Consider the following 14,878-nt stretch of genomic DNA (forward strand, 5'->3'; position numbering starts at 1 on the left):
CAGAGTCTCAGTGTGTATATAAATGCTGCTGCTTTGGGTTGCTGAAGTTAACATCATTATACTGTATATATATGATTCAATGATTATTATAAAATTCATAATAACTTCTATTAAAGGAACCAAGTCCAAAACCAGAATTAGCCTCTTAGCCTGTGTGAGCCTGTCCGAGGTTTGTGATTCAGCAGCAGCTGAACACGTATGAAACACTCTCCTGCTGCAGCTAACATTTCACATGCAGCCCGCCTCTCTTACTGACTGCAGCACTGCATTATTTGCATCCATAAATGTGTCTTTAAAGTGTCACAGGTGGCATCAGTGCTCTCAGAGGCTCACTTGGTACTTTTAATGCTGATTTTTGAACGTTTACAACAAAGAAAATCATCCATCACTCGATTAAAACAAGGAAAAATACAACACAGCACTTTATTGTAGTTCAGTGGAAAAAGTGAATATTCATGTTTTAAACCAGCACGTCATGTTGAACTGCAGCAAACAGTTATAGTGTTAAAATGAACCTGCATTAAGTACAAGCCCACACCTGTACAGCTGTTACAGTCATGTACCTTTAACCTACAAACATGAACAGCAGCTCAGTCACTGACACAGCGGCTGATTTTACTCACTTAACACGTCGATTGTTACTGCTGACCTTTGTATCAATCCATGAAATGATCATAAAGTCTTCCCGCCACATAAACCAAGCAGGCTGTCCCCACAGTAGCGTCTGGTGCTGAGGAGAGCCTCGGACAGGCTGCTGCCACTGTCACAGTCTGTTCCTGGTCAAGTACTGGCTGCAGGAGCAGAAGGTGTGGTAGAAAGAGGAGGACAGGCCGGCAATATCTGTGGAGATGTAGGGAAGGACCTCCGGAGACGCCTGGTTAAAGTAGCTGATCTGAAAGAAAGACAACATACTAATAACAGCCAGCTGTGATAAGAGCACATGTACGACTGCTGCTTTTCTCACCAGGGACTTGTTGTCTTTGGTCTCCAGTATGGTGAATCCAGCACACAGAACCTCTCCTCTGTTATAGCCTTCAGTGGGAGGGTGAGTGGGCAGGGACACGGAGCGCAGGGCGATGACATACGGGTCTCTGAAGGAAAACAGAAAGGGAACGCATCAGGAAACCCTGCAGGACACAGGTGGATGGATCTGGCTCTACTGACCCGCTGCCACATGGCTTCCTTTTGGAGGCCAACAGGATGAAGTCCTGGAGAATCCCTTTTGCCTGATTGGCTGCAGTGGGAGATCCCATCGCGCCATGACGCACCGATGGAGTCACCACACGATATATGAAGTCATCGTTGTCGACCAGCTGAATCAGCTCGCACTTCCTGTTTGAGGAAACACATACACACTGTTAAAAAGGGGACTGGCAGCACTGTTTAAAGACTAAGCTGCAGTTCACTCCACAGGTATCCACGCAGAGGCAAACAGCTGCTTCTGTGCTTCACCAGCTGAGGGGTGGAGCTCGTGCATAGGGACACTGAAGGGGAAAACTACATAACAAAGGGCTTGGTGATGACATCACCCAGATCTCCACCCATCTCTGCTGCTTATCCTTCTCAGGGTCGCAGGGGGTGGAGCCTATCCTAGCCGTCTTAGAGGCAGGGTACACACTGGACAGGTCGCCAGTCGGTCGCAGGGCTAAACACGACCATTCACACCTATGTGAGAGTTTCCAGTTAACCCAACCCACTAACTGCATGTCTTGGACTGTGGAGGAAGCTGGAGGACAGGGGGGAACCCAGGGGGGACGCAGGGGGAACGCAGGGGGAACCCAGGGGGACGCGGGGCGAACCCAGGGGGACGTAGGGGGAACCCAGGGAGACGCGGGGGGAACCCAGGGGGACGCGGGGGGAACCCAGGGGGACGTGGGGGGAACCCAGGGAGACGCGGGGGGAACCCAGAGGGACGCAGGGGGAACCCAGGGGGACGCAGGGGGACGCGGGGGGACGCGGGGCGAACCCAGGGGGACGCGGGGGAACCCAGGGGGACGCGGGGCGAACCCAGGGGGACGCGGGGCGAACCCAGGGGGACGCAGGGGGAACCCAGGGGGACGCGGGGCGAACCCAGGGGGAACCCAGGGGGACGCAGGGGGAACCCAGGGGGACGCGGGGGGAACCCAGGGGGAACCCAGGGGGACACGGGGCGAACCCAGGGGGACGCAGGGGGAACCCAGGGGGACGCGGGGGGAACCCAGGGGGACGCAGGGGGATGCAGGGGGACGCGGGGGGAACCCAGGGGGACGCGGGGCGAACCCAGGGGGACGCGGGGGGAACCCAGGGGGACGCGGGGCGAACCCAGGGGGACGCGGGGGGAACCCAGGGAGACGCGGGGCGAACCCAGGGGGACGCGGGGGGAACCCAGGGGGACGCGGGGGAACCCAGGGGGACGCGGGGGGAACATGCAAACTCCCCGGCCTGATGCAATGATAGCATATTAGATGGAGTTGTAAATCTAAACTCCACATCACTGCATAAACAGCTCGTGCTCCACCTTACAATCCAACGTATTAAAAACCCTCGCTTGGGGCAGACTCCTGCCGCGACGTTCCACCGGAGAACCACGGCCTCTGAACCATCCATCCAGTCCTTATTAAGGGTCAGACTGTGATGAAGCCAACAGGACTGCATCATCTGCAAAAACAAGGAAGCTGCCCTCCTCACATCAGCTACACTTAGAGATCCTGTTCGTGAATATCACACACAGGATCGGTCACACACCCTCGAGTCCTCCTACTGAGGAGCAGCCACAGCTTTCACTCCATTTCTAAATGGACCGCTGCGATACACCCCACAGACGCCGTCCTGGTACCTGGTTGTCCGAGTCTACAGAGCACTTATAAACCTCTCTCCAGACGTCCTGTGAGGGTGAAGATCTGGTCCGGTGTCCCACAGCCAGGATGGAATGGGGGCCCAGATCTTCTCAACAGTGAGTTAACGCCTCCTTTTCAGCTCTGTGAAAAATAACTTTCCAGGGGAAGCTGAGCACTGCGATACCTCAGTGACCGATCCACAACATCCAGTTATTGTTTTAAAACTGGGATTTCCCACAGTGGTCTGCTCCACCAGCACAGGCCCACGGTGTTGACGGCATCGGAGACAAAGCTCCGCCTCCTCCACAGACGAGGGGAGTTTGGGTTCAAGAGCTGCTCACCACGTTCTTTCCACCACCTGCTGGTCATGAGATCAATGCAAAGCGTAAGGCTGCAAATCTAAGCAGCTAGGATGAGCTTCATCTGCAGGCTGGCTCGGCTGGGGGAGAGCCACCGTTCCCCTTTTATGTAAACGTGAGAATAAAGAGACAGACAGGCCCTCACAGCTAATGTCACTTTAACCTTAACATGTCAGCCTCAGTGCAAAGTGAGCAGCATGAACCTAAACCACACGTCGCTTATTTTTAACCCTGAACCTCAGAAAAGTCCATCATTGGAATCGGAGAACAATACCGAGGCAGTGAGTCGAAACAGGCCGCGCACAGAAACCGCTGAACTTGACTCGTAGCAACGGGCAAACAGACGAGTCCCAGAGTCTTACTTGTAATGCGAGTCCCAGCTCGGCCTGTTGCTCAGCTCGGCGAGTAAATCAAAGGCTCTGTGAGCAGGAACGTCCACCTCACATTCAATCTTGAAACTCAGCATGGACTTCTGCTCCAGGGTGTAAAGCTGAACCTGTGAACACAACATAAAGCGCCGATGGGCAGACTCACACAAACAAACAGCTCATTAGTGAGACGCACATACCTGGTCCTTCTCACAGCTCAGGCGCCAGCTGCTTCTGGCTGCCAGCATCTTCAGAGCTGAGACGTTGTTAAAGCTCAGATACACCTGGAAGCACAAACACAGGAACCACAAACTCATCTCCAGAGCTCAGCGTTAGCAGGCCGCCTCCCGCCATTCAAATACTACTTATTATATATGAATCAGCGCCGTCTAACAGTGTAAGTATTAAGGGTGCAAAATGAAGACAAACTGCTGCAGCACTATTTCTCATCTGCAGTGAAGGTGAAGCACAGCGGTGCGACACGTCGGCCTGTCAGAGGTTCAGTCGACTAAATCAGTCTGCAGGCACGGCGGGAGTCTGACTGTGGCTCAGGTTTGGAGCTAAGTGGGACGACATGAACACGCTGAGGTCTGCTCGGTCAGATCATACAAACTGCAGTGGAACAAATCACTGAACATCCTTTAAGAAAGAAACAGAAATCATGTCCCACAAGTCGTGACGACGCAGCACCGACACACAGCTGAGACGCTGATGTGGGTGAAGAGACTCAGCTGAGAAAACTATTAAAGGTTTACTGTGTCCAGCTCAAGCACAGGCTGTGACAGGATCATCATCAGCTGACGAGCAGCTGTGGAAATCACCTTATTGGTGCAAAAATACTGTTTTATGTCCCGTATGTCCGGTAGATTCAGCTGCAGAAATGAGAACTAATGATGTGTTTGTGACAAGCTGCTAGTAACAAGGTGCCAAGTTGTCTTATTTGTAATACAGTAATACACACATGTATATAAAGAAAGTTTCTCTCCCGTGAGTCCACGAGGACTAACGTGAGCAGTACAGGTGACGGCGTGGAGCTTCTCCTCACCTGGTTGGTGGGATCCCAGGGAACAGACAGAGGCACCTCCCCCTGCGTGCGGGAAATGATGTACTTCCTAAACACAGAGGAATGCTGCATCAGGATGATGGCACTGTGCACAAAGCTGCACAACAAACGCTGATGTAGCTGCAGAGACGGTGCATTAGGGGCTGTTTGGAGACATGTACCTGTCCAGCCTGATCTTTTTCCTGGCCGTTGCCTCCTGAAACCTCCTTTGTCCTTCCTGTAAATGAGACGGACACACAGGCAGAGGGCACCAGTGTGTAACACAGCGGGCAGATTCCCAGCACCAGTTTATGACCAGTACACCGATCTGTGGCACAAACTGAGTGGAGTGTTATTACTCGGTGTTTGTTCATGCTGATAACGACCCACGACTACAGCGAGGCCGCTCCATCAGACGGATTTATGACCGATAACATGATGTGAAGCTCTGATCGCTGCTCAGCCGTCACGGCTTAATGGTTAATCGAGTGTTTCTGCACCTTCTTTATGACACTCGTGTTTTATCCTACAGGACGATCTCCACAAGCTGCTTCACCACAGATGAAGCGTGAATGAAGCTGACACCAACATTATCCTGTCAATCTACTGCTCCACACTTTAACCCCACCAGCACACACTCCCCTGACCGAGCTTTCCTGCAGGTGTATAATGTGGAACAATCATAGTAATGCTGTATTTACATGATTTCAACATTTGAATGGAGTTCATAATAACAGCGTTCACAGTGACGGGGCATGTGGACGTGCTCAGGCCTGTGAGCCACGGACGCTGTGACGCTTCCACCAGAAACAAAGGAAGGAAAACGCACGCAGAGGCCATGTTTCCTGCTGCGCAGTCATCCATCCATCAGCACCACGGGCGGTGCAAAAGGCGGACCCAGCTACACTGATGTCACCCACCGCTGCCTCTGAGCTCACCTTGGGTGAAGATCAGCTGTTATCAGGAGTCTGGCTGTGAAACGTTCATAGCTGACACCTTGTTAGCCAATCAGAGTGCGGTTTCATACCACAAATTCTGAAGCAGATTTCATGTCTTTCAGTCAGTATTAGCCAATCACAGACAGCCGCGTCACATCCAGACACTTTATGGATGCAGCACGCTAACGAGCCGTTTGTGAGCGTTAGTTTAACTCACCAGGGGTTCAGGTCGTATCCGTGGTAATGTGCGTGGCTTCCCGCCATCATCGAGCACCTCAAAGGTCATGAAGGCGGAGTTTATGTGTCGGTTAGGCCCCTCCTCATGGTAGGCCTCCGCGCGCACGCCCACCTCCATGCTGCAGTAAGGACACGTGTCAGTATGCAACCAGTGGTTCTGTCTGCTGCACAGCTGCAGTGCTGCGTCTCTGCCAGCGTTCTGGGATACCTGTTTCTGAAGGCGTTGTTCACTATCGCCTTCAGCAGCAATCTGTCTCCAACCTGAGAAGGTCCTCTGAAGGTGAACATGTCGATGGCTCGAAGGGTGGGATGAGCCTGAGACAGACGGCTGCAAGCAGAGAGCACAGAGACAATAGGCCACGACCTCCCACGTGCTCGCCGTGTTCAGGTTACTCACACAGCTGGACAGATCCTTTAATCTGCCACGAGGACTGAACTACACTGATCAGAATGTGGAGGTCAAAGGTCACAATGGTGCATCCTATTTTTAGGTAAAAATATGAAGGAAGGACGTGTTTGTGACTGTACCTGGCAGCGATTGTAGCTACGTTCACCATCCAGGCCATGATCTGCCCTCCAAATGTATTCACCTGGGATTCAAACACAGCAATGATCTGACAGGCAGAAGTCTCAGCGGTACCATCACACACTGATGAACAGTCACATGTAAAACAGCTGGGCCTCATTTACAAACCTGTGTGTAGGATCCATACACACAGGTCAAAGTTAGATGTTTAGACACAAGTTCAGCCATTCGTGTTGTTTCAGAAATCGCTCTGCCCGGGGCTGGGCGCTCAGGTATGTAGCAGCTCAGTCCCGGTGGCTACTTGGCGGGGCCTGGCGCCTGTTGCTCGGTCAGGCCTCTTCCGGGGCGTGGGGGGCCCTCGGGCTCGGTTCAGTCAGGCACAGCTGGCTGCCGGCAGAGCCGGCGGGCACGCCACTGCAGCCCCCTCTGGCTTCTGCTCCGTGGCTGCTGGGTGACCCCTCATCTGGGGCTCTCCTCAGCCCTTCCCATGAGGGTGGCACGGATGCCCCTCCGGTGGTCCTCCTTGGGCTCTCGCACTCTGGGGCCTCTGGATGTCTGGGGCCTGGATCTCCTCCATGCCTGCTTCATGCCCTGGGGGGCGGGGCTATGGCTCTCTGCATCCTCTAGCAGACCATCACATGTGGAAACCATTTGAATACAAGCGTGCTGATCCACACAGGTGTGCACTGTCCATAGACACAAACTACACCTTTCTTGGCTGCTACTTCCAAGCACATTGTGCGCTGTCGGTCCTGCTTGCTGCACAACAACATTCAGTATTTAGTATTTACTGCTGTTTACACTTAGCTAGATTAACGTGATGCTGTTGTGTTTAGTATGTTGCTCTGTTTTTTGCTTGTTTTCTCTTTTTTCTCTCAACAGCTGATCCAGGAGATTTTTTTCTCTTCTTTCTCTTTTTAAGTTTCCTTTCTCACTGTCCCTCTCCCCTTTCTTTTCTTTCCTGTCCCTCAGTCATGTCTGTCCCGTCTGTAACAATTGAAAATAAAATTAAATAAATAATAACAACAAAGGTCGATCAAATGGACCAATACGGCAAAGCTGTGATGATCCACTTGGTAAAGTAAATCCATTGGGTCTCCTTGTTGGTCTTCAGACAACAGATCTGGCTAAAGAACCAAATGGGACAGGCAAACGACCAAAACAAAATCGCTCTGACAGCAGCAGTCAGCGCCTCAGTCTACGCTCAGATGTAGTCAGTGTTTGGAGGCCACGAGCTGATGTTTTGAACCAAAAAAGGAGTAAAAGAAACAAAATGCTACTGCATCTCCACTTCAGCGTATTAAATAAAAGCCAAATGTTTTGTTCGTACGAAACGAGGCCACGCAGGTGTTTCTGGTGACAACAGCTTCAAACTCAGTCTCCTTCAAATATTCCACGTTGTAACAGCACGAGACAGAGCAGCGACAAACCGCCGCGTCCGCTGCAGTTCAGATGGGAAACACATGAAATGAACTGACCTGATGGTTTGCATGTGGAGGCAGAACCAGCTCCACACTCTCCACCCGAGTCCTCTCTGCTGCCACTGCACTGGGTCCCACTGAGCTGTCAACTGATACAGAAACAAGTCAAGTCGTCCCTCTATGTGAAGAAAGTACTAATTCAAGTTTGATGGTCATTTAGAGCCAGACGGTTGTCTTTGTTAGCGACCACAGCAGACGCCATGGAGCCACAGGCTAAAGTATCAGGTCAGTGCAAATGTTCTTCTCTCAGCTTCGCCGGCTTCTCCTCCTGCCTGAGCTTCCTTTGTCCTCCTCGCGAGTGCCCGGACCATCGCAGCCTTGCCTCCCTACGCTCGTCTTAACTCGAGTCGTTCCTCTCATATCCTCATTTCATGTCCACAGTGGTCACTCCCAGTGGAAACCCCGACATCTCAACTCCTCCAGCTCGGCCTCTTGTTTTTGTTAGTGCCACTGCCTCCAAACCATGGCAGCTCTCACTACCATGGTTTCAATCCTCTGTCACATATCAACCCTGAAACCTGTCTCTTTTCTTCCCCCGTCTGTTGCTCTGGATGGTTGAGCCCAGGTATCTAAACTCCTTCCTGTTACCTGCAGCCTCCCTGCTCTCCCTACAGGTCACATCATCTGCAAACCTCACCGTTCACAGAAGGGGCTGAGAGCAGATCCCTGCTGTGATGCCAGACACCTCCCCATGTCATGCACCAGCCTCACACGCTTCTCCAGCACTTCTGACATTCTCGTGTAAACCCACAGCTGCTCTATCCTGTGCTTTCTACACGCACAACGACGCAGTGAAGTGAAAAGACTTTGCTGTCTGCCGGGACGTGGCCGGGTGCGTCACTCACCCTGCTGCACCGACTCATTGGAAAGCAAATCCTTGATGATGTCATCGTGCACCATTCGGACCCTCCGCCTTTCAGCGGCCACGCTGTATTCAACCTGCTCCTTCTGCGTGACAGGAACAATGGGCTTCAAGGTCACCTGTGAGGTTCGGGGTCAGGAGGTACCCCACACACACACACAGACACACACACACACACGCACACGCACAGACACACACACGCACACACAGACACACACACACACACACACACACACAGACACACACACGCACACACAGACACACACACGCACACAGACACACACACAGACACACACACACATACGCACACACACAGACACACACACACAGACACACACACGCACACACACACACGCACACACGCACAGACACAGACACACACACACACACACACACACACACACACACAGGTCAGACCACAGCAGCACTAAAGTCATGACTCTGTTTTACAATGAGAGCTGGTGGTATGATGGTGTCTGTCTGTGGTGCTGCTGCAGTTTGTCTCACAGTCATAAAGATCCCGTATAAGTGCTGTGACTCTGATGCTGGATTTTGACCTTTGGAGCTCTACAAACGTCAGCTATGTGTCCCCAGCACGTCCCTGAGCCTGGTTCTTCCTGTTAAAAGGGAGTTTTTCCTTCCCACTGTCGCCAAAGTGCTGCTCACAGGGGTCATGTGATTGTTGGGCTCTTCTCTGCATGCATCACTGAGGCTCTACTGTACAGTATAAAGCACCTCGAGGTGGCTGTTGTTGAGATTTGATGCTGTGTAAATCAAACTGAATTGAAAAACAACTAAAAACTCTTTTCAGACTTTTGGTCAACCTTTGTTTTTATGTCCTGGCATTGTTGTGAAGCATTTTGTGATGTTTATCTTGAACGGTTACTAGGTTACGCACTAAATTTCCTTTGAGATGCAACAACACATAAACAACACTGATATTCATCTAGTTATCAGTAATGTGGCAAACGTCCACACACTCTCCAGCGTGTCGTAATCATGCATCACACTCCCCGCACCTTTTGTCCTGTGCTTGTGCGCTGGGTAACAAAGGTGGCGTAGGCATGACAAACCCTCCAGTGACGATCAGAGAACAGGTCCTCACAGTTTACCTGTATGCCCACCTGAGGGGAAGCACGGGACAGTACGTTAAGGTAAACACACAGGGTTGTACCCGTGAGAACAGCACACGCAGCTAACTGAATGGCAGGAAGTTGAATTAGTGTGTTTAGAGCTCACAGTGTTCATTCATGTCACAGCCCCGCACAAAGAAAACGTATTAGGCTTTTTTATCAACTTCTGTGATTGAACATGATGTGGTGGAAATCAGCATGCCCCCCCACAGCCCAGTGGGCAGCTCTGATCCTTGAGTTGGCTTTACAAGTCCACACTCTCGGACTGCTTCACTTTATTCAGCCTGCTGACGATGGAGGGGTGCAAACACCTGCCAGCTCTTACTTTGGGATTTTCAAGCAATGCTTTCATGCCTGATTTCAAAAACAACGAAAGACACAAAGAACAGCAGCGTGAAGTTCACTGACCTCCATGCTGGTGTTAAAGGCTCTGTTGACCTTTGCCCTGATATTCACCACCTGACCCACACTGAAGAAAGATGGAAAGGCGGAGTTACTACCTTCAGCCCAACCCTTCCATACACACTCACACACGCCTCCTCTCACCTGATGGTGTGCTCAAAGTGGATGTCATCCATCGAAGCGGTGACGCAGGGACTGCCAGCGTGCCTCTCAGCTGCACGGTCGAACAGTGAGGTCATTACAACATGCACTACTTCCAACACACACCTGTGACACACAAAGCTCACCTGAGAGGCAGGCGGCGGAGTCCATCCATTTGAGCAGCTGACCCACGCTGAGCTCCTGCCGATGGTTGCTGTGACAGGGCATCACGATCTGACTCATTTTCACCTCTGTCGGGTTGTAGTTTTCTTCTTCTTCCTCTTCTTCTCCATCCTCTTCCTCCAAACAATCTGATGTCCTGGAACTCATTTGGAAAGCTGGGGAAACAAATGAAAGGAAAGACACTGAAGCTACAGTACTGTGCAAAAGTCTTGAGTCACACCTCATTTTCTTTTGCCCCCAAAGAGCCAGACTTTGTAATCATTTTGAAACCTGATACTGAACAATAGTTTTGCTCTAGTCCGATTTCAGATGAATGTCTTTTTGTTTGTTCAGTCACTTAAAACTGACCTATGACTCTTTTTGAAGCATTCAATTCAACTTTATTTATAAAACATCAAATCTCAACAACAGTCGCCTCAAGGTGCTTTATACTGTACAGTAGAGCCTACAGTGATACATGCAGAGAAGAACCCAACAATCAAATGACCCCCTGTGAGCAGCACTTTGGCAACAGCGGGAAGGAAAAACTCCCTTTTAACAGGAAGAACCAGGCTCAGGGAGGGGCGGGGCCATCTGCTGCAAACGGCTGGGGCGAAAAAGGCACCTAACCCAGGAGGTGAACCAGTGCGTCTACACACAACAGACAATTTAGCAAAGAACCAACTGTAGACTGACTGAGCAGCTACTGCTCAGCACTCCCAGTCTGCTTCCCACCAAACATTCATCAGGTAACTGACTGTAAGTGTCAGTCGATGGATCCACGTCAGCCCACTATCAGTGGAAAAGAACGTGCAGCACAGCTGAGGCTTGTAAAGATGCACCTGGAACAAAGTGAACACAAGTTTAGCCGTAACGCACAACGCCACACCAGACCTCCTCATGTGAACGGTCAATGATGGTGATTCTTTACATTTGCTTTGCAGCCACAGGATCCGGGCACACCACGAACTCCTCTGTACACCAAAGGAGTCCAGAGTCAGCTGTGAGGCCCTCTGACAGCTAAAGCGCGGTGGGATCTATGGTGGAGCTGCATATCACTAAGACTGTCTGACACGTGACAGCTGTGATGGCTGATTGCTTGGTTCTGTTGGTCACTGCATGCCTGCACAGCATCGTCTGCGCTGCATGCTCCAGAACACAGTAGGTTGGTTTTTGTTCTTAATGCATCAGATTTTCTTTTTATTGTATCCTATAGTTCAGGTTCTAATACATAGTTTGATATGTTGTTGATTGTTCTTTGTTTTCATTGTATTCATTTATGTGCTTATGCACATGTGTATAAATACACAGATACTCTATGTTGTTGTGCTACATGTAGGGTGTACAGCAGTTTGCAATGTTGTTTTGCATACAGACTATACAAACACATTATTAGAATTTTATTATTATATTATTATAAATATTAACCTGCAGTTACTGTGGGATGGTGCCAAAAACAGTATGTTATGTGTACTTAACAGCACTCGTGCCAAAGGCTAACATAGAAAGAGCATTTAGAATAAGCTAACAGGAAGCTGAGGTAACCCCAGGTTACTGACTGTACAGACAGTATGTGAAACATGCAGAGCCAGACTTGCTCTCACTTGTTACAACTGATCTTTTGTGTCGTTGCTTAAAGTGGAATAAGATAGAGGAGGTGGCACCATTAAAGCACGGTAACAACAACAACAACAACCAAACAGAAAACTCCATGAAACTCAAAGTGGACACAAAGCAGAGCACTCAGGGTGTACACGCAGCTGAATGAGACGTGCTGTTTAAAGCACTTTGAGGGCTCGAGTAAAAGCTCCACATGAGAACCATTTACTACATGAAGACTGGATGAATATAACAGTGGCAGACTTTTCAGGGCCTCCACAGCCAACACCGGCCTGATAAGTAAAAAGCCTTTCTCTTGGATGCCACCAGGGGGCGCTGTCTTTGGCTTTCAGCCATACAAGTCTACGGAAAAACAGCTTTGTGCCTTCAGCGCAGTGAAAACGTTTGTAGCCTCAGTCAATAAGCAACACTGCATTCAACATAAAGTCGCTCCACGTATCAGAAAGGCTGGTCAACGAGGCGCTGACAAACACACTCACAAACCACAGTGTGTTTGTCAGCGCTGATGGAATCAGCTCCAAGCTTTCTGCTCGGGCTCAGCGCACACAGGTGAGGGCTGTGCTGCAAGCACGCCGCAGTTTGACACGGAAGCCTCGAGATGAACTTCCACAGACTGTGGCCGTGACTCATGTTTCTGACACAGCTCGTGGTGGCGACACATTAACAGTTTCTTGAACGATCCTTCGTTCAGCTTTGGACCTCAGAGGTTTGTGCCAACAAGCTTCTCACACAGCGACTGGTCTGCTCAGTCCCAGTACAGATGTTGTCCTGGTCTGGACAGGTGGAGCGGGGACCGGTTACGTACCTGTGGTCTGTAGCTCTAAAACAAACAGCAGTGACCGTCGACCGGTGTCCTCCTGCACTGTGCACACAACAGACTCACAGTGACTGACGGTGACGCCCAGTCTAACCACTAGTTTCTGCCCAGCAGCTCCCAGTTCAGGTTTGTGCGTCCTTCTAGTTCCACAAACTGCGCCTGTGAGCCAGCCTGGTTTCCAGTCCGAGCCGAGCCTAAACCCGCACCGAGACCATTACCTACATGTTAGTGTACATTAGAGGAACAAACCTGAGGGCGGCCACTCACACAGCTCCACAGACTCACGAAACACAACGACCAACACGGATTTCGCCAGTGCCTTTCAAAATAAAAGCCACACACTATGTGCGTCGATTTGCTGATTATACCAACCATGTGCTGTACATGTGCAACATTTAGCTCCTGGATAATAAGCTGAAGGGAACAGCGAATTTTTACAAAGTCAACGGTCAAAAGTTTTAGATCAGCCCAGTTCTTCCAGTTATTTATTGCAATTAGTCCTTCAGGTCCAATGAAGTCTGTCCTTGGAATGAAAGGGAAGAGGTGACCTACCAGCAGTTTAAAAAAAGTTACCCCAAAGTGAAAAATAATGTACATTTCAGATTTATACAAAAAGGCTTTTTCAGGGCACGCAGCGTGGGTCAACAACTTAAAGCTGCTCTGAGCAAGCCTTCCTACAGGTAATGATGGCCAAACGAAGCTTGTATTCCAAGCGTTTCAGTCCTCTGGTGACATCTGGTGGCCAAAATTATGAAGCGCAGCTTGAGTTTAAAGCGCTCTTCTCTACAACACAGTGTGGAGTATGTGAGGCCCCGCCTCCACGTACTTATGCAGTTCATCACTGGACAGCGTGTTTATAAATAATATGATATTAGGCCAATTTTCGTAGACATATTTTTGACCCGGGGGTAGAACTGATTGTGAACTGCAGGGGGTATGAACTTGTAAAGTAACAACATGATGCATTTAAGGTCATCCTGTTTGGTTTTTATTTAAGCAGAGAATTGGTTCCACTGTGTGATGGCCCAGTCTGCTTTCTTGGAGATGATTTTTCCTGCCTCAGAGGAAAAATGCTCTCACATGGACAGAAGAGGCTGGAGTGCACAGGAACTGTAGAGATGCAGGTGTGCGCTCTTCCTGGTCCCACAGACTATCAGCTAAAGAGAATAAACACATTAAAGTGCTGCACATTTTGTAGAATAACATTAAGATTATTTTAAAAATAAAATGTTTTATTTTATTAAATTTAAAGAGTAAAGCGTGTAAAGAGTAAAGGTGGAGCGTGTGAGCAGCTTCAAGTTCCTGGGAGTCCACATCTCCGAGGATCTCACCTGGACGACCAACTGCTCCAAGCTGGTCAAGAAGGCTCACCAGCGCCTCTTCTTCTTGAGGACTCTGAGGAAGAACCACCTGTCCTCAGACATCCTGGTGAACTTCTATCGCTGCACCATCGAGAGCATCCTGACCAACTGTATAACAGTCTGGTACGGGAACTGCTCTGCCTCGGACCGGAAGGCGTTGCAGAGGGTCGTGAAAACTGCCCAGCGCATCGCCGGAGCACCACTTCCTGCCATAAAAGACATCTACAGGAAGCGGTGTCTGAAAAGGGCTGGGAAAATCATCAAAGACCCCAGTCACCCATCACATGGACTCTTCACCCTCCTGCCCTCTGGGAGGCGCTACAGGAGCCTCCGGACTAAGACCACCAGGTACCGGAACAGCTTCTTCCCCACAGCTGTCAGACTCCTGAACTCTGCCTCCTGACATCTGACCCACGTTAAACTCATGGACTGAACATACACACACCCACAATGGACAACTGTACCCTCAAACACAATAATAACATGGACTGAACCACCACTCACAACCACTAGCACTTTATATAGCCTCTGTAGAAACTATCTACACCCTCACTTATCTTAACTGCACTACTGTATAGCTCTGTGTAAATAATCATTCTGTACATTCGATAAT

The 14,878-nt window shown here is 50.1% G+C and overlaps 1 protein-coding gene across 1 annotated transcript; it reads right to left on the reverse strand.

The window, feature by feature from the left end:
* Positions 1-328: 328 nt before the first annotated feature.
* On the reverse strand, positions 329-13,147 carry acot11a (acyl-CoA thioesterase 11a). The gene is made up of 17 exons (XM_080907697.1): positions 12,893-13,147; positions 10,452-10,643; positions 10,309-10,378; positions 10,171-10,231; positions 9,649-9,753; positions 8,613-8,748; positions 7,765-7,856; positions 6,289-6,350; positions 5,969-6,088; positions 5,741-5,879; positions 4,768-4,823; positions 4,589-4,655; positions 3,744-3,827; positions 3,538-3,671; positions 1,165-1,332; positions 965-1,091; positions 329-892 (listed from the first exon to the last, which is right to left on the reverse strand). Exons 2-17 carry the CDS (start codon positions 10,633-10,635, stop codon positions 764-766), a joined length of 1,734 nt encoding a protein of 577 aa, XP_080763823.1. The 5' UTR covers positions 10,636-10,643; positions 12,893-13,147; the 3' UTR covers positions 329-763.
* Positions 13,148-14,878: the final 1,731 nt, after the last annotated feature.

Source organism: Rhamphochromis sp. 'chilingali' (genome assembly GCF_963969265.1).
Source record: "Rhamphochromis sp. 'chilingali' genome assembly, chromosome: 16".
NCBI lineage: Eukaryota > Metazoa > Chordata > Actinopteri > Cichliformes > Cichlidae > Rhamphochromis > Rhamphochromis sp. 'chilingali'.

Excerpts from the sequence above, each read along its gene's own strand:
- acot11a (XM_080907697.1), bottom strand. The coding sequence starts at position 10,635 with ATGAGTTCCAGGACATCAGATTGTTTGGAGGAAGAGGATGGAGAAGAA. Across the intron at positions 4,656-4,767 it reads AAAAAGATCAGGCTGGACAG|GAAGTACATCATTTCCCGCA; the intron begins GTACATGTCTCC and ends CTCTGTGTTTAG. Across the intron at positions 1,092-1,164 it reads AGGAAGCCATGTGGCAGCGG|AGACCCGTATGTCATCGCCC; the intron begins GTCAGTAGAGCC and ends GTTTTCCTTCAG.